This window comes from Haliotis cracherodii, unplaced genomic scaffold, assembly GCF_022045235.1.
Source record: "Haliotis cracherodii isolate W230 unplaced genomic scaffold, xgHalCrac1.p SCAF_24, whole genome shotgun sequence".
Classification (NCBI taxonomy): Eukaryota; Metazoa; Mollusca; class Gastropoda; order Lepetellida; family Haliotidae; genus Haliotis; species Haliotis cracherodii.
The window spans coordinates 9,291,206-9,317,245 of record NW_027266280.1 but is presented as its reverse complement, the minus strand read 5'-3'; the positions used below and the strand labels follow the sequence as shown (position 1 = coordinate 9,317,245).

Sequence of the window (26,040 nt, the reverse complement as noted above, 5' to 3'; positions counted from 1 at the left end):
CTGCAGCTTCTGAAGTCTTTGGATCCTGATGGCAGTTTGGCAATTTTATTTTATTTCAAGCACTAATAAATTTGGACTCGTCCCAGCCCTAGTGTGCATGCTCTCCTCGCACCTCCGGGATCAGCCAGTTTTGATGCCTGTCTATTGGACATTGAGGAGGAGCATCTGCATGACATTGGGAGTCAAGGACATTTGGGGGTCAAGGACATTTGGGTTGCATGACATTGAAGGTCAAGGACATTTGGGGGTCAAGGACATTTCGGCTGCATTTTGTGTACAATGTGCCCCTGTGTTTCAGGTATATCAGCTGCCGTCTTCTACCGCCAGGTGGCGCCTGTGTTTGTAGCTGTCACACGATCCGCCAACTGCAGCCTTTAAGAACTGGTCATGTGATATCAAACAAACAAGGGAGATCATCCACCCTCAACATCATCTATGCAAATACTTATTCCTCAAGTGAGTATATTCCTGAAAGTTACACCATGCCAAAGTGTTCTAACATAAGTGTGAAAGTCAACATGGTCAAGGTGACCTTGTCATAGTCCTTATCTACTTGGGGCGGTCGGGTAGCCTAGTAGTTAAAGCGTTCGCTTGCCACGCCGAAGACCCGGGTTCGATTCCTGACATGGGTACAATGTGTGAAGCCCATTTCTGGTGTCCCCAGCCGTGAAATTGCTGGATTATTGCTAAAAGCGGCGTAAAACCATACTGTCTCACTCACCCTTATCAACTTCCCAAACAAGGGAGTTAACTGACTGTTAAAGTCCAGTGTCCTCCCTTGCCCAACTAGGCTGGAATTTCTTGGTTTGATTGTAGCCTCCTATTGACCAATCAGACTCCACCTCTCATATCACTTGCACTTGCTTCAAACTAAATAGGCGGCGCCCAGTGAACGCAATCTGATCGATATCAAGGTCTATGTTGTAATAATAGGGGTCATACCCCGTGAAGCGTATCAAATCATGTGAGCACCTTGATTAAAATCATGAAAAGAATTTGGAAAATATATAGTTGTCGGTACCCATGCTTTACAAATCCTTCAATCGACCGAAATCTGCACTGGACTGGAAGAACCAGATGTCGATTTCATTACACAATTTTGATTGGACTATGCATAGACTCGTTCGGCAAGGCTGGAAACTGGACTTTTGTAGTCAGTTATCTCCCTTGCCTCAGGAAGATGAGTCTGCAGAAGCAGAGATTTCCAGAGTCCCTGGATTCAGACCCCATGACCCCTTAAATAAAAAAACTGAAACCATAAATGTAATGTGAATATACTCGGAGGCTTCCTTTTCTCCCTGTTGGGATTCAGGACAAAATACCTCCATGAAGATCCGGGTTAGAGATGGTTATCAGCAACCCCATCTTCCTGGGGCAAGGGAGTTAACTGACTGTAAAAGTCCAGTTTCCAAGCTTGCCGAACTAGGCTGGAATTATGGAGTTACAGTTTGGCTGGACTAACGAGTCTATGCATAGTCCAATCAAAATCGCGCACCAAAATCGAAGTCCGGTTCGTAAACTGTCATGCAGATTTCGGTCGATTGCAGGATTTGCAAAGCATGTGCCCCACCAACTCGTTGTCAGCGGATATTTTCCAAATCTTTTCATGTTTTTAATCAAAGTGCTCACTTGATTTGATACATTTCGTGATGTAAGACCCGTTTTATCACAATATAGATCTTGATTATCGATCAGATCGTCCTGACTGGGCGCCACCATTTCATGTGAAGCAAACGCAAGTGATACGAGACGTGGAATCTGATTGTTCCATAGGAGGGGCTTAGAAGGGACATAACTGGAAATAGTCGGTAGTCCTCAATATTTTTTACAAGTTGCAGTTGTGTTTATTACATATTAGAAATTACATTAGGAGTTTGGATAGTGCATTTCCCAATTTATATCAGCGCAAATGCACTTAGACCATGAGGGATGTTATTATTACCCAGCTCACTGTATCAGTGTGCACTTGGTTCTCAGCTCCCTGGGAAGTATACAATCCAAGCTGTCTGTATGGCGCCCGATGGTTAACAGTCACATTAACATCTTGCCTTATGAGTACCTTGTCTCTGCTGGGTGAGCAGAGCATATTTCGAACAAACTCACTTGCCTAGAGAGACACCACATGTGTTATATGTGCTTTATCACCCAGGAATATCCAGGTTAGAATAGGTCTTCAGCAACCCATGCTTGTCGTAAAAGGCTCGCTGACTTTGTTGATGCATGTCATCATATCCCAATTGTGTGGATCGGTGCTCATGATGTCAATCACTGGATTGTCTAGTCCAGACTCGATTACTTACAGGCCGCTGTCATATAGCTGGAATATTGCTGAGTGCAGTGATAAACAACTAACAAACAAACAAACAAAAGTGTTTCTGTGTTGGGAAGAAAACGAAGCCTAGCAACTCTCAAGGGTTAAGTTGCCTAACACAGTCACTCATCCAACTATCCTCCGCGACTGACGTTGTTGAACTTCACCTGTATGCTGAACACAAACAGGGGCGATGGTGTCGCCTAGTGCTTAAAGCGTTTGCTTGTCTCGCCAAAGACCTGGGTTCGATTCCCCTCATGGGTACAATGTGTGAAGCCCATTTCTGGTGCCCCCATTATATTGCTGGAATATTGCTGAAAGAGGCGTAAAGCCAAACACACTCACTCACTGTACACAAACCATATGCCATCACAAAATCAAGAATATGGCCGTTGAGTCGTTTTACTTTTCTGTGAGGTCTTTGCAAGTGTGTCTTGCTTTGCTCACAGTCGGTGCTTTGTACGATCTGTGATGACGGTAGCAGATACAACTAATGGGTCTCTTCAGTTTGACAAAATGTTTCATTTCCAGAAAGCAATACTGTGAACACTGCTGTTTCAAAAAAGTCAAGATGGCGTCGGGTGGGGCTGCCTGCTGGGGCAGGGCTAGCACTGTATGGCGGATATCGACAGTTCTTCTACGTAGAGAAAGAAGAAAACAAACTGGCCAAAAACTGGCAGGTAAGTTGATATTTTGGTTGTCACACTTGTGCATGTTGTTTGCCATGTTTGCTGGACCTCTGGCCCAAAACTGGCAGCTAAGTCGATGTTTTGGTCGGTCCACATGTCAATGTTGTTTGCTGGACCTCTGATTGTCCAACTGGCCCAAAACTGGCAGGTAAGTCGATGTTTTGGTCGGTCCACATGTCAATGTTGTTTGCTGGACCACTGATTGTCCAACTGGCCCAAAACTGGCAGGTAAGTCGATGTTTTGGTCGGTCCACATGTCAATGTTGTCTGATCTGCTGGACCACTGATTGGATGGCCAGTATATTATTATTATTTAGATTATCATAATTGCCTGCATGCCTTTAAAGGGGCATTATCTCTGACAACCAGGACTGGTTGTTGCCTTTGTTATTTTTTTTAAATTTATAACATTTTGCCTGGATGATATCCCAGAAATCTCGACTAGTTCGTGACCTGTGCTGCACCAACCATAAGCGTGTTTGTTGTTTTTATTGATTGTACCGTATAAGAGCGTAGGGTCACAATGATCACAAAATACGGTTTTGTCTTGGAAAAAATAAGGAAATATAGGTATTACTGGGGTAGCATCGGTACCATCACTTGCTTGGTATTGTGCGAGGTTTTTTTTCGCTATTTTGACTTGTAACAGAAACTAAATATTTCACCTGCGCATATGTTATTTTATTGCGTGCATATGTTACAGTCAGTTTGTAATATAACTAAACTTTTCACTTTGGCAAGTTGTAAATCGACTAAATATTCAGTTAATTTACAAAATGACAAATCTGTCCATATGTTTTATAATGATAATGAATTCCAATTTTGTAAAATTACATAAATATTTATTAGACGTTTCATAAATTGCCTAAGTGAATCACATTTTACACATTGACTGTAACATATACACACCTCCAAACAAAAAGTTTTGTGAAAACAATGACTTAGTTTTGTCTCACTTGTCTGTCTTGCATCAAAGAACTTCCCAACAATAACATAGAGGAACAAGAATGATTCTGGTCAGTGCTATAGCAGATGACTGAAAACAAAATGCAGGTATCATAATTACAACCGACCAAAGTTATATGTATAATATGAGGCAGATACCTTGTTTGAGGAATGTATCTGTCAATATCCACATAAAGGAACAATTAGCCATGCATCTGCAGCTGTACAAAGAAACTTGTCACTTGTCTTTGTAACAATGGAATATTTTAAAATATATATAGCTTTTCGGGATATTATTATTCGTGTTTGTTTCTCAACTGTTTGTTTCACATAAGCGTCAAGTCTTATTGGTCAGCTGAGATAGAACATGTGACAACTTTTTTCATGATGTCCACACTTCTTTGAAAAAATCCATTGAGTTAGATAACAATGAGCAATCAATCAATGTATTATCGAATCCTTTAAACAAAGTATGTTGTTGTTACTTCACACCCAGATGTGGGTGTATTCCAACTGCTTTAGTAAACCTACACATATAAACACTTACTTTTGACAAATCCTCTGTGCAAGATAACAGTGATTAATCAATCAACATATTTTCGGTTAATCCTTTGATGGATATGTTTTTTGGTACCTCAACTGATCATTCCTCTCTTGCTGCACTGTCCTGTGCGGAAGGTTCGGGGTTCGATCTCCGGCCACGTCATACCAAAAGATGGTACTTGTTGTTACCCTGTCTGGCACTAGGCATTAAGGGGCTAAAACAAGGACTGGTTGGCTTGGAGTCAGTCTCTCTCTCACACACACACACACACACACACACACACACACACACACACACACACACACACACACACACACACACACACACACACACACACACACACACACACACACGCATGTCGCCATATAAGTGCAATAATCTTGGACACAACGTTTAACCCCATTTCACCTCACCTTCTTCATGTAATAATTCCTATGTGTTAAAAATATATATATATATATATCAACAGTATTTCAGGAAACACATGCGAGCTACAGTGCTATCGGCTGTATTGATTCTACATAATTATGCACCAAATGTTGACACTTGACAAGACCAAAACCAACAATAAAATAATGAAAGTTACACCTGAAAAGCAGTATCACACTTTTATCAATATTTAGTAATCATACTTCTCAAAAAAACAAGTTGGTTAACGACCACCCAATTCTTTCGTATTACTATAGTTAATCTATCATGTGTAATGTTTTTTGGTAGTATATTTGACATGTTTTAAGTAGGTTTCATGTGCAGTGTGATGATGTGTCAGTGTTTAGTGGGTCATAATGTGTATTAATGTACACTAGACAGAACACATGCAACTCCGGAAACATTAACTGTCAACTTGTAAATCCTAGGATTCCAGGCAGAAAGTGTGCATGTTGCCTGCATTATTATTAAAATTTATGCATTAGATACCCAGTTTGATAAAATGAATGCGATGAACAGTAAACTCCGATATAATGAGATTTCCAAGTTGGTTATTGCCCAGGTTTTCTGAAGCTGTATACTCTATGTTGGCATGGTAACGCAACCAACATCGGTTTTGAGCTAAGCCTTGTTTTTAGGTGCCAGATGTTCATCAGAACTATTGCCTTGAAATACATTTCAGTTGTAGTTAAAGATGCACATGGTTTCAAACATCGGGGTTTTGTTCACACAGAATGTTTGCAGCATTGGGAGGAGGAGGGGTGTGTGTGTGGGGGTGTGTGTGGGTGTGTGTGTGTGTGGTATGGTTGGCCCCATCTTCTCAAGGCAAGAATGTTCACTAGCCTTTTTATCAAAGTCTTGTTTCCAACTTTGCAACATCTTTGCCCACTTTCCTGTGCTAAATATGATTGGACTATCGTGCATATCAATAGTCCAACCAGAGAACGGTTCACTAAATCAACATCCACGACTTGTACACCTTCGTATTAATGTGATTTACCTGTCTGTCTTTGTTGACACGATTATGTCTTTTTCATCAAATAACCCCCTCCCCCTCAACGATTGCCTGTGTTTTTGTGTCATGGATGAAATCGCGAATGTTGTTGTTCTCTGATCTACTAGGTCGTCACCTATCGTAGTCGTCATCTTTGTGAAGTTATACAAGATAAGGATAGTGATCTGTTTGGATATCACGTTTTCATTACAAGGGGCACAACTCGTGATCTACACGAGGTGGTGCCAGGGTAGAGCCAAGAAAAGTGGCCTTGATGTGGCAAGGGTAGAAATTAGGCTTTGATATAGGCTAGTAGACACGCTTGCCTCGGGAAGATGTAGAAACTAGGATTTGATATAGGTAAGTGGACACACTTGCCTCGGGAAGATTGGGTGGCCCATTCAGCTCAGGATTTCCAATTTCAACTAAAACTGAGGAAAAACAAAATTTATTCATTTAATATTATGTATAATGGTGTGTTACGGCAGTGTGAGAGGCTTGTAAAATATATATGGCAAGGAAATAGTTATGCTGTTATGCTGCTGTACCTTCTAATGCACCACCCATCTTCAACCAGTTCTGTGGCTTAATGGTTAGAGTGTCTGACTACTGATTGGGAAGTTCTGGGTTTGATTCCAGTCATCCATAATGAAAAGGTTTCAATCTTTTTTTTTGATGTTAGAACATTGTATGCTTGAACTCTACATCCAAACTTCTTCTTACAAGGAACACCTCATGGCAGGGAGTAGGTCGTACTAGGAAAACCTCATAGCAGGGAAGAGGTCGTACAAGGAAAACCTCATAGCAGGGACGAGGTCGTACAAGGAAAAGCTCATAGCAGGGTCGAGGTCACGGCACCATTTGTTGTATCTCCGCCTGACATTATGCTCACTTGTTGACAACACAGATTTGACTCAAACTCAACAAACACTTCGTATCAATCAAAACGGTCTTTACTACACCATCGCCATGGTACAACTGTCTCCTCAACCGCTATCACATCATCAACTTACCAAGTTTCAAATACTATACTTCGTCAACTTACCAAGTTTCAAATACTATACTTCGTCAACTTACCAAGTTTCAAATACTATACTTCGTCAACTTACCAATTTTCGAATACTATACTTCGTCAACTTACCAAGTTTCAAATACTTACTCTAGAATGAATGATAGCTCACGACGAATCCATGTCAGGTAGTCAGGTTCGCTGACTTAGTCGATGCATGTCATCATATCCCAATTGCATGGATCGATGCTCATGATGTCAATCACTGGATTGTCTGGTCCAGACTTGATTATTTACGGACCGCTGTCATACGGCTGGAATATTGCTGAGAGCGGCGTTAAACAAACAAACAAATGTAACCATACGTCATACAAGGTAACACTGCCCAGATGGTACTCGCTGAGATTAGAGGGTTATCTCCCTTGGTTTCATACATATACCATCTATGCGTTAAAGTGTGTTTTTGTTTTTCTGCAAACTTCTGCCTCTGAATCTGTGGGTTTTCGATTCTTGTTGCCTTTGATGTCTGAAGTATGAAGTGCTTGATGGTTATCTTCCCGCCTGTTATCCAGACGATTCTGGGAAGTCGGCAGATATTGATCAGTGGATGATAACTTTACATTTGGAATAGTTTATCTCATAGCTCCATTTCACGGTATATGTCGTCACTATTTCAAGAAGTCCTTGAAGAATGCTGGCAGTGTGAGATAGTCAGCTAGAGTTGGATTTCCAAGGTTGATATTTGTAATCTCGATTCCAAAGTTTGAGGAGTCGAGGAGATTCAAAAGTTCAGCTGTGAGTACTTGGTATATAAGCGTGAATAGGACTCCCCCTTGTCTGACACCATTTTGGGGGAAGATGGTAGCCATTTGCTGCAATAACACCCGTAAGATTGTTTTATGTATTGACAAGTAGTTGCCATGAAAATCCCACAGATTTGAAACTATGTGTAGATTTAGGACCAATCCATTGTGCCAAACAGTATCAAACGATGGTTTGTTATCTAGAAATGCACGATACACACGATTTCCGAGTTCTAGGTTGTCATTAACTGACTCTGTCAGGTTGACTGCTGTGGTGGATCCTGTTCGAGGTTGACATTCTTGCTGCTGAGAATTTTTTAGGCTGATGTTCAGATGGATCCATTTGGTAAGCCTTTTTTTAACCAGCTTTTCCAACAGGAAGAAGGATTTAAATTTCTGGGGTTTGTTTTCACCTAATGAATCGGTTTGATGACACTAAGTTTAAATGGTGTTGGTATATATCCTCTTCCTAAAATGCTATTGTATAACTTCCTGAACAGAAGCGTTAGACATGGTCCACCATATACGATGTTGTCATTTCATTTTCTGCCTGAACCAGCAGCTTTGTTCTTCTTGAGATTGACTCTAAGTTCTTGCAGCTCTTTCATTACAGTGTCCTACTGGTTTTCTTAGGGTAGTTGGGGCGGTGGGGTAGCCTAGTGGTTAAAGCGTTCGCTCGTCACGCTGAAAACCCAGGTTTGATTCCCCACATGGGTACTATGTGAAGCCCATTTCTGGTGTCCCCTGCCATGATATTGCTGGAATATTGCCAAAAGCGATGTAAAACCTCACTCACTCACTCCAACATCAGCAGACTAGAATCAAAATACTGAGGAGGTGGGTGGTATTCGTCCTTAGGTAGTATTCTTTGAATTATTAACAATGGTAACTATAATTCCCAGTGCAGAGTTGCATCCCTTGGACATGCCAGACACCTGTGATTGTAGGTTTGAATCCCGGTTCACCTGATTATGTTTCTAGCTTTTGTCAGAACCATACCTGTGCTCGTGGGTTTCACCGAAGTGGTAAACGTCTAAGACCTGCATCACTTTGGTCTTTCCTCCCACATTAAGTTGACAGCCTGTGATAAAACGGAATAATGTTAAAAGCGGTGTTAAACCCAACTCACTCACTCTTCCTGCCTCTAAGCTGCTGAGTGCAGTATTAAACAACAAACAAACAAACAAACAAAGATTACACATTACCATCTTCCCGAAGCAAGTGAGTTAACTGACTATATAGCCAGTTAACTCCCTTGCCTCGGGAAGATGACACATTGCAGATGCCACACCTATTCGAATGTATCCAAGTAAACACTGAAAAATATTGGACTCGAGCTTCTCAAATTCAAAATGGAAATGGGCTCCACACATAGGACCTGTGTGAGGAATTGAACGCGGGTCGTTGGTGTGACGAGCGAACGCTTTAACCGCTAAGCTAGCTAGAAAGAATAACCTGTTTCACGTTTATGAAGACACCGTGGTAAACTCTGAAACCTGCATCACTTCCTCGCTGACTCGCCATGATGTGACTGGAATACTGTTAACGTGGCATTAAATCCAACTCACTCACTCAAAATGAGTTTTAAAAACATGTATTTTCATTTTCTTGTCCAGTACAGGCCACGTCATTTAAGGTGCTGCAAGTGCTGTGGGTATATTAATGGATCAATGGATTTGAACCCCACATTCGCACAGATTATTTTTCTAGGTATATCAGTACCACACCTGTTCTCGTTGGTTTAACAAAGGTAGTGCGCATCCAGGACCTGTCAAAGTGGCGTTAACTCCAACTCACTCACTCATTAGGGATCTAACAATGTATTAAACGATTCAATGCATCACATTTGTGAACAGTAGGGTCCTAACAATTTATTGAACTATTCAATGCACATAGATACACAAATTTGAAATATCAATAACATGTTTTTCAAAAACCTTCATTCCAAAGCACCATCTCTTTCAAAACCTTTCTTTTCAAAAGTCGTAGCTATTACAGCCCATTTCTGGTGACCCCCATTGTGATATTGCTGTAATATTGCTAAATGCAGCGTAAAACCATACTCACTCACTCACTCACTCACTCACTCACTCACTCACTCACTCACTCACTCACTCACTCACTCACTCGGTGTCCTCCCAAAACTTCTACATGCCAAAACATGCATTGATTGGAACAGTCCAATTAATTAAGTGTACAACATACAACAAAACAAAACAATTTGAAGACAATGAAGACAATTTACTCATAAAGCACTGGTATAAATAAATAGTACACACACTTTTGGCACTAGACTACTTACTAATTTAATGTAAGCACTGGTATAAATAAATAGTACACACACTAATTTAATGTCACAACTGGCCTCACTCTCACTTACAGCACTAAAATTACTATATTTCAAGTCTCTCAACCAAGTTTGAGAAGATGACCAACAGCATCAAGGAACTCGTAAGGGGTTTTCTGTCCTTGAGTCAACATGTCCTTAAGACGTCTCTGGTGATTTTCAGCCTCTCTGTAAACTCGCTTCATACTGGATAGGGTGGCACCTGCACCGTACCCTGACATACTCCACTTTCCTGATACCAGCCATAGGGATAAATTGTCATCATTGTTGTTGCATTAAGTGTTTAAGAGGTCGCCTTCTGCCTCTTTGGGACTCCTGTGTGTGAGTAGGGTACACATATCTATTGTGAGTTTGGTGTTCACATAATTTCTGTTTTTGTATTGATATGATTTCTATTTTCTTATATTGATATGATTTCATTTCTATCCTTGGCTGCTCTGTTTATATACGTTTGAATAGCTGTCCATCTCTCAGAAATAGAGTTAGTTTGGCCTTCGCTATTGCATCTCTTGGCTTTAGGAGATCTATGACAGATAGCGGATCTAACTGCAATTCTTGTTTTAACCTAGCCCGGGCTGGGGCATGGTCTTCACATTCTAGTAACACGTGATCAATGGTTTCAGCCTGATTGCAAAATGAACAAACCTTGTCATCATGGTGGACTCTAGTTATATACTATAGTGTTAATCAACAATAAATTGAGTAAACCCAATTTAAGGTTCAAACAACTCTCAGCCCGACAACTTGTAAGTTGCTTTTCCTACATACACATGAAACCTTTTGATCTTAAACAGTGTATAATTGTGATTTCCTAAACCAGTTAATTCCATTGTAAGTGACAGGTCTTATATTATAATCTTCTTTATCTCCAAATAAGTTTTTTTCATTAGGTGCATCTGTAACTATTTAATCTTCCCAAAGTACCCTTCCTTGCCTTTCTAAAACAACATCATAAAGAAGCTAATGAGTCTTCTTAATTACAGGAGGACTATACCATTATAACAATAGGTAAACTCAATCAGCCATGACAACTCTCTGCAGATGTTTTGGCATGTAGACGTTTTGGCATGTAGAAGTTTTGGGAGTGAACCTATCACACTGGTTGTTGCATGGACTGTTTCATCGAATGACCTTGAAAGCATTTCTTCCCTTCCCATGGCAATATGGTAAATCTATGAACAGACTCGGCAGATAGGAAGAAGAATATTGTCATCCTTTCATTTAGTTATACATTTCTGAGCACTTTCAGCATGTTCAGTCTGTGGATATCTCATGTTGATAAGAAATAGTAATACCTTATTCATTTTTTTGGTTTATTTGGTGTATTTGGATAAATACTTTGAGTTATAGCAGCATACATCATATATTCCCCGAGTGATACTGCTTCAACGAATTTATCTGGCCAACATGTTTCAATCTGCCTTTATAAGAGAATTTTAAATTGATAGAAAACAGCTGTTTCATTGAGCTGAGGTTGACTTGTGCTGTGTCGCGTGACTTTTTTTTACTCATAAACAATGTGCGGCTTTTTGGTTTGAAGGTGGGTATAAGGGATTTATTCTCCCACTACAATAATCTGTATGCAGCCTGTCTTTTTCGTGGTTGGTATAAGGGATTTATTCTCCAACTCAGTAATTTATTTCCCTCCAAGGCGGGAGACAAAGTATTTTATCAAGATCAAATGAACCAATCAGATCTCAACATTCTCACTGGAGGTAAGATAAATAAATGTGTCGTGAATTGCATACACATTTCATGTAAACTTAAACGTTTTATGTCTAGATAGATGTAAATAATATTTCTCGTAGATAATCGTTTGCTGTCTGATTAACTGAAAAAATGGCTGGACAAAGGGAATCAGTCAGGCCATTGAAAAAACATGTATCAGTGTACAACATGACAATAGACGAATACTGACCTACTCTGCTTTGTGTGGTCTAAGGTAGAACAGGGGTGGTTGGGTAGCCTAGTGGTTAAAGTGTTCGCTCGTCACACCGAAGACCCGGGTTCGATTCCCGACATGGGTACGATCTGTGAAGCCCATTTCTGGTGTCCCCTACTGTGATATTGCTGGAATATTGCTAAAAGCGGCGTAAAATCAAACTCGCTCACTCACTCACTAAGGTAGAACAGATGTGTGGAGATTTAGATATGAAGGGACTTGACTATGACGAAAGAAGCTGACTCAATAGATCTAGCACTCATTTTCTTCCTGTGAAAGTCAAAGATATGTTAAATGATGTTAAACTTAAAGGTAACTTACCAATGGTGATGATGTTGAAAAACCAACTGAATAATGTCTCTCATGTATGAAATCCAGTCAGATGGGTAGGCTCACCTCAACTATAGCTCACCTGGTACACTGCTGTCAAATATTTCGTCAAATTATTTTAAAAACTGTAGATAAGAAAAGTGTTTTTGCTACAATGAATAATATAGAAACGTCAGCGATTTCATGGCAAGATGAACATTATAGTCAGATGAGTGTATACAAGCTGGTGTGATATTTCTGCTGTTCTTGTATTTCAACAAATCCCTGTCACATTTAATGATGTCACTTTTTGTATAATATTTACATTACTCACATGTATCTCGCAAGGATGAACGTGATCTGTGATCACACCAGCTTTTCTACAGACAGAAATACAGATAATATCAATTCCAAACATTCCATGCATTTCAGTCAGATGTCAGAAAAATCTACAGTGCATCTAGCCTTCCTAGACTATCATAAGGTCTGAAAAGTATATAAATTTGATAGAAACGACTGTATTTGAATTGAAAAAGAGCCCAAGTGAGATTGGAAAAAGTTTAGACTTGCTTAATTTAGGGCTATAGCATTACAATGTCTGGGCGAAAGGAAAAATAATATTGTACAGGGGCTGTTAGTCTTTCATACAGACCCTATTCAATATAGCCCATGCAAGTCCATAATGTTTGGCAAGTCTAGATACTTCAGTATCAGGAAGACATTCCCTGGGCTCCTTTTTATTATCTTTTTATTAAGACAATTTAACAACTATTTATTCTGTAAGATATGATCATTTCAGAAACTTGATGTTAGACTAATGGGTAGTCCTGCACCATTACCGTGGAATATATTTATTTTATGAAAAAACAAAATCTAGAAATGCATACAAAAGCAAGTCTAGCCAGCACAAACTCGCTCTATTCTACAGCTTTATTCTGAAATCAGCATAGGTAATTTTTTAATTTTTAGAGTCAAGAAGGATATTGTGTAATATAAGATTTCAGAGACTAGATGTTAGACTAATGGGCTGTGAGACCGACCACTAGCCTTCCTTACTGATACTAGAGGCAGCTTCCCGCAGGGGTAATAAACTCTCCCACAACCTGTCCTCCCTTGGCTAAAATGAACTATTCCACATCAGCCGAGAGAAGCCAGCCAATGCTACTATTCATGTTTCATTACCAGACTTCCTAGTGGTAGCCTAGGAGCAGCCGGTCTTACACAGATTAACCCCTAGACTGCTGACAAATAATCAATAATTAGTCTGTCGTGTGCACCGATGGCCCTAGTGTTGAAAGTGTGCCACCAGTGACTGTTCAGCATACTAAACATAGCATAAATTTGTGAATGAGGCCGGGTTTGGTTCTATAGTGTCCTATTTTCTCACAGCATCATCAACAATCATACTTTCATTCCATCCTTTCTGCATCCTAAGAGGGAATTGCATCCCAGCTCCACCAAAATGGACCTTGATTTCTTAAAGCAAATGGTCAAAGGCCATTTCGATCTTTATGTGTAAGTACCGAGTTTATTGAATGGAAGATGATTGAATTGAAATTCTGACGATTTTGTCGGAAGCTTGTCACAAAATATGCCATGATTCATTGTGGACATGTAGTCGATTATTTGAGATGTATTGTTATTGTGCGAGCTGCTGGGAAAATATTTGATAGTATGGGACTGATTTGCATCGATATTGACTTATTGTCTTAGGATTTAATGCATGAAGCAAGTGATGTTTCGTATTCTGTATCAGAGCTGAGATATGTTTGATGATATATAGGATGTATGACTGACGGACAGGGACCATGGTGAGTTAGGTGGGATGATATGATGTGTATGATGACTTGAGGTAGATCTAGATACGGGGGGAGTGTGGTACTCATGAGGGAAATACCATGGATACAAACTGCTAAGATTGTGTCATGTGTGATTTAACACTGTCAGGGTGGTGTGTCATGTGTGATTTAACACTGTCAGGGTGGTGTGTCGTGTGTGATTTAACACTGTCAGGGTGGTGTGTCATGTGTGATTTAACACTGTCAGGGTGGTGTGTCATGTGTGATTTAACACTGTCAGGGTGGTGTGTCATGTGTGATTTAACACTGTCAGGGTGGTGTGTCATGTGATTTAACACTGTCAGGGTGGTGTGTCATGTGTGATTTAACACTGTCAGGGTGGGGTGTCATGTGATTTAACACTGTCAGGGTGGTGTGTCATGTGTGATTTAACACTGTCAGGGTGGTGTGTCATGTGATTTAACACTGTCAGGCTGGTGTGTCATGTGTGATTTAACACTGTCAGGGTGGTGTGTCATGTGTGATTTAACACTGTCAGGGTGGTGTGTCATGTGTGATTTAACACTGTCAGGGTGGTGTGTCATGTGTGATTTAACACTCAGGGTGGTGTGTCATGTGATTTAACACTGTCAGGGTGGTGTGTCATGTGATTTAACACTGTCAGGGTGGTGTGTCTTGTGATTTAACACTGTCAGGGTGGTGTGTCATGGGATTTAACACTGTCAGGGTGGTGTGTCATGTGTGATTTAACACTGTCAGGGTGGTGTGTCATGTGATTTAACACTGTCAGGGTGGAATGTCATGTGTGATTTAACACTGTCATGATCATGTGTCCTGCATTGTGTAACACTGTGAGGATCATGTGTCATGCATGATTAATAACTGTCAGGGTGGTGTGACATGCATGGCTTAACACTGTCAGGGTGGTGTGTCATGTGTGATTTAACACTGTCATGATCATGTGTCCTGCATTGTGTAACACTGTCAGAATCATGTGTCATGCATGGCTTAACACTATGAGGATCATGTGTCCTGCATGGTGTAACACTGTCAGGATCATGTGTCATGCATGGTATAACACTGTCAGGATCATGTGTCATGCATGGTGTAACACTGTCAGGATCATGTGTCCTGCATGGTATAACACTGTCAGGATCATGTGTCATGCATGGTGTAACACTGTCAGGATCATGTGTCCTGCATGGTGTAACACTGTGAGGATCATGTGTCATGCATGGTATAACACTGTCAGGATCATGTGTCATGCATGGTGTAACACTGTCAGGATCATGTGCCATGCATGGTATAACACTGTCAGGATCATGTGTCATGCATGGTGTAACACTGTCAGGATCATGTGTCATGCATGGCTTAACACTGTCAGGATCATGTGTCATGCGTGGTGTAACAACGTCAGGATCATGTGTCATGCATGGCTTAACACTGTGAGGATCATGTGTCATGCATGGTATAACACTGTGAGGATCATGTGTCATGCATGGTGTAACACTGTCAGGATCATGTGTCATGCGTGGTGTAACAACGTCAGGATCATGTGTCATGCATGGTGTAACACTGTGAGGATCATGTGTCATGCATGGTGTAACACTGTCAGGATCATGTGTCATGCATGGTGTAACACTGTCAGGATCATGTGTCATGCATGGCTAAACACTGTCAGGATCATGTGTCATGCGTGGTGTAACAACGTCAGGATCATGTGTCATGCATGGCTTAACACTGTCAGGATCATGTGTCCTGCATGGTGTAACACTGTCAGGATCATGTGTCATGCATGGTGTAACACTGTCAGGATCATGTGTCATGCGTGGTGTAACAACGTCAGGATCATGTGTCCTGCATGGTGTAACACTGTGAGGATCATGTGTCATGCATGGTGTAACACTGTCAGGATCATGTGTCATGCATGGTATAACACTGTCAGGATCATGTGTCATGCATGGTGTAACACTGTGAGGATCATGTGTCATGCATGGTGTAACATTGTCAGGATCATGTGTCATGCGTGGTGTAACAACGTCAGGATCATGTGTCATGCATGGCTTAACACTGTCAGGATCATGTGTCATGCATGGTGTAACACTGTCAGGATCATGTGTCATGCATGGTATAACACTGTCAGGATCATGTGTCATGCATGGTGTAACACTGTGAGGATCATGTGTCATGCATGGTGTAACACTGTCAGGATCATGTGTCATGCATGGTGTAACACTGTCAGGATTATGTGTCATGCATGGTGTAACACTGTCAGGATCATGTGTCATGCATGGTATAACACTGTCAGGATCATGTGTCATGCATGGCTTAACACTGTGAGGATCATGTGTCATGCATGGTGTAACACTGTCAGGATCATGTGTCATGCATGGTATAACACTGTCAGGATCATGTGTCATGCATGGCTTAACACTGTCAGGATCATGTGCCATGCATGGTATAACACTGTCATGATCATGTGTCATGCGTGGTGTAACAACGTCAGGATCATGTGTCATGCATGGCTTAACACTGTGAGGATCATGTGTCATGCATGGTGTAACACTGTGAGGATCATGTGCCATGCATGATTAATAACTGTCAGGGTGGTGTGACATGCATGGTGTAACACTGTGAGGATCATGTGTCATGCATGGTGTAACACTGTCAGGATCATGTGTCCTGCATAGTGTAACACTGTCAGGATCATGTGTCATGCATGGTGTAACACCGTCAGGATTGTGAGTGATGCATGAAAACTGAGTGACTTGTGAAGTGTCTGAGTGACTTGTGAAGGGTCTGAGTGACTTGTGAAGTGTTTGAATGACTTATGGAGTAATGTTTGAAGTGGTTGAGTGACTTGTGGAGTGGCTGAGTGACTTGTGGAGTGGCTGAGTGACTTGTGAAGTGGCTGAGTGACTTGTGAAGGGTCTGAGTGACTTGTGAAGTAGATGAATGACTTATGGAGTAATGTGTGAAGTGGTTGAGTGACTTGTGAAGTGTTTGAATGACTTGTGGAGTGGCTGAGTGACTTGTGAAGTGGGTGAGTGACTTGTGGAGTGTCTGAGTGACTTGTGGAGTGTGTGAGTGACTTGTGGAGTGGCTGAGTGACTTGTGGAGTGGCTGAGTGACGTGTGAAGTGTCTGAATGACTTGTGGAGTGGCGGAGTGACTTGTGGGGTGTCTGAGTGACTTGTGGAGTGTCTGAGTGACTTGTGAAGTGTTTGAGTGACTTGTGGAGTGTCTGAGTGACTTGTGGAGTGTCTGAGTGACTTGTGGAGCGTGTGAGTGACTTGTGGAGTGGCTGAGTGACGTGTGAAGTGTCTGAGTGCCTTGTGAAGTGTCTGAATGACTTGTGGAGTGGCTGAGTGACTTGTGAAGTGTGTGAGTGACTTTTGGAGTGTGTGTGACTTGTGGAGTGGCTGAGTGACTTGTGGAGTGTGTGAGTGACTTGTGGAGTGGATGAGTGACTTGTGGAGAGTGTGAGTGACTTGTGGAGTGTGTGAGTGACTTGTGGAGTGTGTGAGTGACTTGTGAAGTGGCTGAGTGACTTGTGGAGTGTGTAAGTGACTTGTGGAGTGTGTGAGTGACTTGTGAAGGGTCTGAGTGACTTGTGAAGTGTTTGAATGACTTATGGAGTAATGTTTGAAGTGGTTGAGTGACTTGTGGAGTGGCTGAGTGACTTGTGAAGGGTCTGAGTGACTTGTGAAGTAGATGAATGACTTATGGAGTAATGTGTGAAGTGGTTGAGTGACTTGTGAAGTGTTTGAATGACTTGTGGAGTGGCTGAGTGACTTGTGAAGTGGGTGAGTGACTTGTGGAGTGTCTGAGTGACTTGTGGAGTGTGTGAGGGACTTGTGGAGTAGCTGAGTGACTTGTGGAGTGGCTGAGTGACGTGTGAAGTGTCTGAATGACTTGTGGAGTGGCGGAGTGACTTGTGGGGTGTCTGAGTGACTTGTGGAGTGTCTGAGTGACTTGTGAAGTGTGTGAGTGACTTGTGGAGCGTCTGAGTGACTTGTGGAGTGTCTGAGTGACTTGTGGAGCGTGTGAGTGACTTGTGGAGTGGCTGAGTGACGTGTGAAGTGTCTGAGTGCCTTGTGAAGTGTCTGAATGACTTGTGGAGTGGCTGAGTGACTTGTGAAGTGTGTGAGTGACTTTTGGAGTGTGTGTGACTTGTGGAGTGGCTGAGTGACTTGTGGAGTGTGTGAGTGACTTGTGGAGTGGATGAGTGACTTGTGGAGTGGCTGAGTGACTTGTGGAGTGTGTGAGTGACTTGTGGAGTGTGTGAGTGACTTGTGGAGTGTGTGAGTGACTTGTGGAGTGTGTGAGTGACTTGTGAAGTGGCTGAGTGACTTGTGGAGTGTGTAAGTGACTTTTGGAGTGTGTGTGACTTGTGGAGGGGCGGAGTGACTTGTGGGGTGTCTGAGTGACTTGTGGAGTGTCTGAGTGACTTGTGAAGTGTGTGAGTGACTTGTGGAGCGTCTGAGTGACTTGTGGAGTGTCTGAGTGACTTGTGGAGCGTGTGAGTGACTTGTGGAGTGGCTGAGTGACGTGTGAAGTGTCTGAGTGCCTTGTGAAGTGTCTGAATGACTTGTGGAGTGGCTGAGTGACTTGTGAAGTGTGTGAGTGACTTTTGGAGTGTGTGTGACTTGTGGAGTGGCTGAGTGACTTGTGGAGTGTGTGAGTGACTTGTGGAGTGGATGAGTGACTTGTGGAGTGGCTGAGTGACTTGTGGAGTGTGTGAGTGACTTGTGGAGTGTGTGAGTGACTTGTGGAGTGTGTGAGTGACTTGTGGAGTGTGTGAGTGACTTGTGAAGTGGCTGAGTGACTTGTGGAGTGTGTAAGTGACTTTTGGAGTGTGTGTGACTTGTGGAGTGGCTGAGTGACTTGTGGAGTGTGTGAGTGACTTGTGGAGTGGATGAGTGACTTGTGGAGTGGCTGAGTGACTTGTGGAGTGGCTGAGTGACTTGTGGAGTGTGTGAGTGACTTGTGGAGTGTGTGAGTGACTTGTGGAGTGTGTGAGTGACTTGTGGAGTGGCTGAATGACTTGTGGAGTGTGTGAGTGACTTGTGGAGTGTGTGAGTGACTTGTGGAGTGGCTGAATGACTTGTGGAGTGTGTGAGTGACTTGTGGAGTGTGTGAGTGACTTGTGGAGTGGCTGAGTGACTTGTGGAGTAAATACTGACATTCAATTTGCCATGATGGAGACAGATGTGTGGTGTACATGACAATGATTCAGTGCTGTGTTGGTGTATTACTGCAGTACTATGCTGTGGATATCTTGTGGATGCTCCAGTTCTGCCTGTGATGGTCCACGTATTGGCAAGTTATAGTACTGGACAGCTCATTTTAAGCACTGTAAGTAGATAAGCACTGAACCATTTCTCCTCTTGAAGAACAAACATCTAATGACCTGAATGCTTGTCATTGCAGTGGCTTGTATGGTGTTTTTTTCGTGTTTGGGACTTATATTAGGGGATTTGGGGACTGATATTGAGGGATTTTGGTGTTTGGGGCCAATATGGGGGGATGTTGCGACTTATATTGGGGGATTTAGGTGTTTGGGACTGATATTGGGGGATTTAAGTGTTGGGGAGTGATATTTGGGGATTAAGGTGTTTGGGACTGATATTGGGGATTTAGGTGTTTGGGACCAATATGGGGGGATGTTGCGACTGATATTGGGGGATTTAGGTGTTTGGGACTGATATTGGGGATTTAGGTGTTTGGGACTGATATTGGGGGATATGACTCACTATTTGATGGAACAGATGTATGACTTTGGTCATGATGGTGCAGATGATACAACTCTGAAACATTTAGAGAATATATTAATATGTAATATCTAATTAAGTATTGATGTCGCTTTCATACTGAAGTCATATTAAATATTACCAATTCTCGGAAGTCTGACAGCACTGTACCAATTCTTGGAAGTCTGACAGCACTATACCAATTCTTGGAAGTCTGACAGCACTGTACCCCTCCCGGAAGTCTGACAGCACTGTACCCCTCCCGGAAGTCTGACAGCACTGTACCCCTCCCGGAAGTCTGACAGCACTGTACCCCTCCCAGGAGGCTGATAGCACTGTACCCCTCCCGGAAGTCTGACAGCACTGTACCCCTCCCGGAAGTCTGACAGCACTGTACCCCTCCCGGAAGTCTGACAGCACTGTACCCCTCCCGGAAGTCTGACAGCACTGTACCAATTCTTGGAAGTCTGACAGCACTGTACCCCTCCCGGAAGTCTGACAGCACTGTACCCCTCCCAGAAGTCTGACAGCACTGTACCATTTCCAGGGGGTTTGTCAAGGTTCTCATTTCCAAGATTTATATATGTATAAAATGGGGCTACTTATCATTTTGAACAGATTATTTGACAGTTCGTGAAGTGGAGTGATGAGGTCAGTATGACCGACAGCGTGGCCATGGTTTTAATTATATAAAATGAAATATAAAAGTATGCGCTACAGAGTTGGCTTCTGCATAATGGTAAACATGGTGGACCTCAAGAAAGTGTCATTTATTCTTCAAGAATCCTACAAGTCTTAGACAAGCAGACTTATGTCAATTAGAACCATGTGTCTCAAACTATAACATACTTCAGATCAGGTGTTGGTGGTCACAATCACTCCCTGCGCCAGAGATAGCTTGCCCTGCCGGCACGGCAAGGGAACCTCTCATGAACCATCCAGACACTTATTGCACCGCTGGAATAGATTAGTATCATTCATTAAAATTAGATGAACCACGTTTTCGGAACAATGGCTTTTTGTCATTGATCTCAGAATGATGGAATTGGTCCGAAATCTGTCAAGTTTAAACGATGTGTTTAAAAGAAGTGTTGAGAAGGTCCCCAGTGTGCCATATGTCCCTGCCCACTTGCCAAGATGTCCATGCCCCCCAAGGTCAAGGACGTGTGAGTCTATTGGTTGACGTCTGCCTTCCTACCTTGTGTTATCTGGTGCACCAGAAGGTTGCCCATGACTTGGACATTGAGTATCATGATGTTAGATGCGAGGTCATCAACATTTATGAAACATTTGGACTTTGTAATTGGTAGTTGTAATTGTTATCATTTTGGAAAACCAATTTATTCTGGCACCAATTTGAATAGGTTGCAAACCCATTAAAGCGTCATCAGTACCGGCAATATGACAGTCCTCATTAGTTTGAAGCGTTGTTCCAACCGTAAACTGAGCTGCTATCTCAACTTGAAATCAGGGAGCCACATTTTTGGAAACTTCCTCAGAAAAGGACCTGAAATTTAATATTGAAATTAATTTCAAAATTAAATCACTTGGGAAAAGTAAGCCGAAGTTCTTATGGCTTGAGTTATTCTCAAAGTCAAGATCTAGACGTAAACAGGTACCAGACCATGGAGTTTCCAAATAAGTTCCCCCCCTCCCCCCCCCATCACTAAGCCCTACCTTACTAAGTCCCCACCCTCCACTAAGTCTCCACCCTCCACTAAACTACCACTAAGCCCCACCCTACTAAGTCTCCACCCCCCCTTAGTCTCCACCCTACTAAGTCCACACTAAGTTTCCACCCCCACTAAGTCTCCATCCTCCACTTAGTCTCCACCCTCCACTTAGTCTCCACCCTCCACTAAGTCTCCACCCTCCACTAAGTCTCCATCCTCCACTGAGTCTCCACCCTCCACCCTCCACTGAGTCTCCATCCTCCACTTAGTCTCCACCCTCCACTAAGTCTCCACCCTCCACTTAGTCTCCACCCTCCACTTAGTCTCCACCCTCCACTAAGTCTCCACCCTCCACTTAGTCTCTACCCTCCACTAAGTCTCCACCCTCCACTAAGTCTCCATCCTCCACTTAGTCTCCACCCTCCACTAAGTCTCCACCCTCCACTTAGTCTCCACCCTCCACTAAGTCTCCACCCTCCACTAAGTCTCCACCCTCCACTAAGTCTCCACCCTCCACTAAGTCTCCATCCTCCACTTAGTCCCCACCCTCCACTAAGTCTCCACCCTCCACTTAGTCTCCACCCTCCACTTAGTCTCCACCCTCCACTTAGTCTCCATCCTCCACTTAGTCTCCACCCTACACTTAGTCTCCACCCTCCACTGACTCTCCATCCTCCACTTAGTCTCCACCCAGTCTCCACCCTCCACTTAGTCTCCACCCTCCACTTAGTCTCCACCCTCCACTTAGTCTCCACCCAGTCTCCACCCTCCACTTAGTCTCCACCCTCCACTTAGTCTCCACCCTCCACTTAGTCTCCATCCTCCACTTAGTCTCCACCCTACACTTAGTCTCCACCCTCCACTGAGTCTCCATCCTCCACTTAGTCTCCACCCAGTCTCCATCCTCCACTTAGTCTCCACCCTCCACTTAGTCTCCACCCTCCACTTAGTCTCCACCCTCCACTAAGTCTCCACCCTCCACTTAGTCTCCACCCTCCACTTAGTCTCCACCCTCCACTAAGTCTCCACCCTCCACTTAGTCTCCATCCTCCACTTAGTCTCCATCCTCCACTTAGTCTCCACCCTCCACTAAGTCTCCATCCTCCACTTAGTCTCCACCCTCCACTGAGTCTCCACCCTCCACTGAGTCTCCGCCCTCCACTTAGTCTCCACCCTCCACTAAGTCTCCACCCTCCACTTAGTCTCCATCCTCCACTTAGTCTCCACCCTCCACTAAGTCTCCATCCTCCACTTAGTCTCCACCCTCCACTTAGTCTCCACCCTCCACTGAGTCTCCGCCCTCCACTAAGTCTCTACCCTCCACTTAGTCTCCACCCTCCACTTAGTCTCCACCCTCCACTAAGTCTCCACCCTCCACTTAGTCTCCATCCTCCACTTAGTCTCCATCCTCCACTTAGTCTCCACCCTCCACTAAGTCTCCACCCTCCACTAAGTCTCCACCCTCCACTTAGTCTCCACCCTCCACTTAGTCTCCACCCTCCACCCAGTCTCCACCCTCCACTTAGTCTCCACCCTCCACTGAGTCTCCGCCCTCCACTTAGTCTCCACCCTCCACTAAGTCTCCACCCTCCACTTAGTCTCCATCCTCCACTTAGTCTCCACCCTCCACTAAGTCTCCATCCTCCACTTAGTCTCCACCCTCCACTTAGTCTCCACGCTCCACTGAGTCTCCGCCCTCCACTAAGTCTCTACCCTCCACTTAAACTCCACCCTCCACTTAGTCTCCACCCTCCACTAAGTCTCCACCCTCCACTTAGTCTCCATCCTCCACTTAGTCTCCATCCTCCACTTAGTCTCCACCCTCCACTAAGTCTCCACCCTCCACTAAGTCTCCACCCTCCACTTAGTCTCCACCCTCCACTTAGTCTCCACCCTCCACCCAGTCTCCACCCTCCACTTAGTCTCCACCCTCCACTTAGTCTCCACCATCCACTAAGTCTCCACCCTCCTCTTAGTCTCCACCCTCCACTTAGTCTCCACCCTCCACTTAGTCTCCACCCTCCACTAAGTCTCCATCCTCCACTTAGTCTCCACCCTCCACTTAGTCTCCACCCTCCACTTAGTCTCAGTCCTCCACTTAGTCTCCACCCTCCACTTAGTCTCCACCCTCCACTAAGTCTCCACCCTCCACTTAGTCTCCACCCTCCACTAAGCCCCCCCCCCCCCTCCACTGAGTCTCCACCCTCCACTTAGTCTCAGTCCTCCACTTAGTCTCCACCCTCCACTTAGTCTCCACCCTCCACTGAGTCTCCACCCTCCACTAAGTCTCCACCCTCCACTAAGCCCCCCCCCCCCCCTCCACTGAGTCTCCACCCTCCACTTAGTCTCCACCCTCCACTGAGTCGCCACCCTCCACTATGCCCCCCCCCCCCCCCTCCAATTTCTCCACCCTCCACTTAGTCTCCACCCCCCACTAAGTCTCCACCCTCCACTATGTCTCCACCCCCCACTATGTCTCCACCCCCCACTAAGTCTCCACCCTCCACTGTCTCCATCCCCCACTAAGTCCCCTTCCTCCACTAAGTCTCCACCCCCCACTAAGTCCCCACTAAGTCTCCACCCTCCACTAAATCTCCACCCTCCACTAAGTCGCCACCCCCCACTAAGTCTCCACCCTCCACTAACTCTCCACTAAGTCTCCACCCCCCACTAAGTCTTCACCCCCCACTAACTCTCCACTAAGTCTCCACCCCCCACTAAGTCTCCACCCTCCACTAAGTCTCCACCCCCACTAAGTCTCCACTAAATCTCCACCCCCCACTAAGTCTTCACCCCCCACTAACTCTCCACTAAGTCTCCACCCCCCACTAAGTCTCCACCCCCACTTAGTCTCCACCCCCACTTAGTCTCCACCCCCCACTAAGTTTCCACCCTCCACCCTCCACTAAATCTCCACCCCTCCACTAAGTCTCCCCCCCCCCCCACTTAGTCTCCACCCCCCACTAAGTCCCCACTAAGTTTCCACCCTCACTAAGTCTCCACCCTCCACTAAGTCCCCACCCCCACTAAGTCCCCACTAAGTCTCCACCCTCCACTAAGTCCCCATCCCCACTAAGTCCCCACTAAGTCCCCACCCCCCACTAAGTCCTCACCCCCCACTAAGTCTCCACCCTACTAAGTCCCCACTAAGTCTCCAACTCTACTATGTCCCCACCCCCCACTAAGTCCCCACTAAGTCCCCACCCACCCCCCACTAAATCCCCACCCCCCACTAAGTCTCCACTAAGTCCCCACCCCCACTAAGACCCCACCCCAAATGAGTCTCCACCCTACTAAGTCCCCACTAAGTCTCCAACTCCACTATGTCCCCCCTCCACTAAGTCCCTCCTCCACTCGGTCCCGACTAAGCCCCCCCCCCCCACCCCACCCCCACTAAGTTTCCACCCTCCACCCCCCACTAAGTCCCCATTAAGTCTCCACCCTCCACTAAGTCCCCACCCCCCACTACGTCCCCACTAAGTCTCCACCCTCCACTAAGTCCCCACCCCCCACTAAGTCCCCACCTCCCACTAAGTCCCCCCCCCCCCCCCCCCCCCCACTAAGTCCCCACTAATTTCCCACCCCCCGCTAAGTCCCCACTAAGTCTCCACCCTTCCAAGTCCCCACTAAGTCTCCAACTCCACTATGTCCCCCCTCCACTATGTCCCCCCCCTCCACTATGTCCCCCCCTCCACTTAGTCCCCCCCTCCACTAAGTCCCCCCCTCCACTAAGTCCCCCCTTCACTAAGTCCCCCCCCCTCCACTCGGTCCCAACTATTCCCCCCCCCTCCACTAAGTCCCCACCCCTCCACTAAGTCCCCAGCCCCTCCACTAAGTCCCCACCCCTCCACTAAGTCCCCACCCCAGCTCAGTCCCCACCCCAGCTCAGTCCCCACCCCTCTCTTCTAAGCACCACCCTCAACTGAATCCCCACCCCCCTCCACTAAGTCCCCCTCTCAGTCCACACAAGTCTTCCCCCTCCCAGTAAGTACTCACCTTTTCAAATAGGGAATTATGAGCCAGAGGTGTGGGTTTAACTACTCGTACAAGACTTTTGCACTTATGTATGTGAATGGCTGTTTGTGGCTGCTTGCACTGGTTAGGACTGGTTTTATTCGGCTTGGAAAATAAGATACCATGCCACAGTTTAACATGGATACTCAATCAGACACATCATACCAACTTCGAGCTGACCAGTCCTTGTTTTATCCCCCTAATGCCGAGCACCAGGCAGGTAACAAAGAGTACCATCGTTTAACATCTTTGGTATGACTGGGCCGGGGATCGAACCGCCGACCTACTGCTTTCCAAACAGACAGTCTATCCACTACACCAACGAGATGGTTCCATCGTCCAGAGATGCAGGTTGATTTGAATACGTATGGGGCAGAGATTCATTCCCTGGGTGAGTGATGGGACATAGAATTAAAGAAACCAAGGGATCATATTCCACAGAAAACAATGGCCATTTCGAGGTCATATGACCTGGTCCAT

General features: G+C 44.5%; 1 protein-coding gene, 1 long non-coding RNA gene and 1 pseudogene across 8 annotated transcripts in view; 2 read left to right on the top strand and 1 right to left on the bottom strand.

Moving 5' to 3' along the window:
* The window catches only part of LOC139472359 (phosphatidylserine decarboxylase proenzyme, mitochondrial-like), a 55,123-nt gene that overhangs the window by 5,551 nt on the left and 23,532 nt on the right, over positions 1-26,040 (top strand). For 2 of the 7 annotated variants that reach the window (XM_071254827.1, XM_071254829.1), the window contains exons 2-3: positions 299-456; positions 2,843-2,991. In XM_071254827.1, coding sequence (XP_071110928.1) covers positions 299-456; positions 2,843-2,991 — 307 coding nt within the window. Of the gene's footprint in view, positions 1-298; positions 457-2,842; positions 2,992-3,214; positions 3,229-13,705; positions 13,838-25,925; positions 25,952-26,040 lie in introns of those variants that run through there. The other 5 variants (XM_071254823.1, XM_071254828.1, XM_071254824.1 and 2 more) reach the window with 4 other exon arrangements.
* On the bottom strand, positions 20,648-25,625 carry LOC139472361 (uncharacterized). Its single transcript, XR_011653882.1, has 3 exons — positions 25,543-25,625; positions 21,268-21,380; positions 20,648-20,830 (listed from the first exon to the last, which is right to left on the bottom strand). It is a non-coding gene; the product is annotated as an uncharacterized lncRNA (long non-coding RNA).
* Positions 21,499-23,760, top strand: LOC139472531 (uncharacterized; annotated as a pseudogene).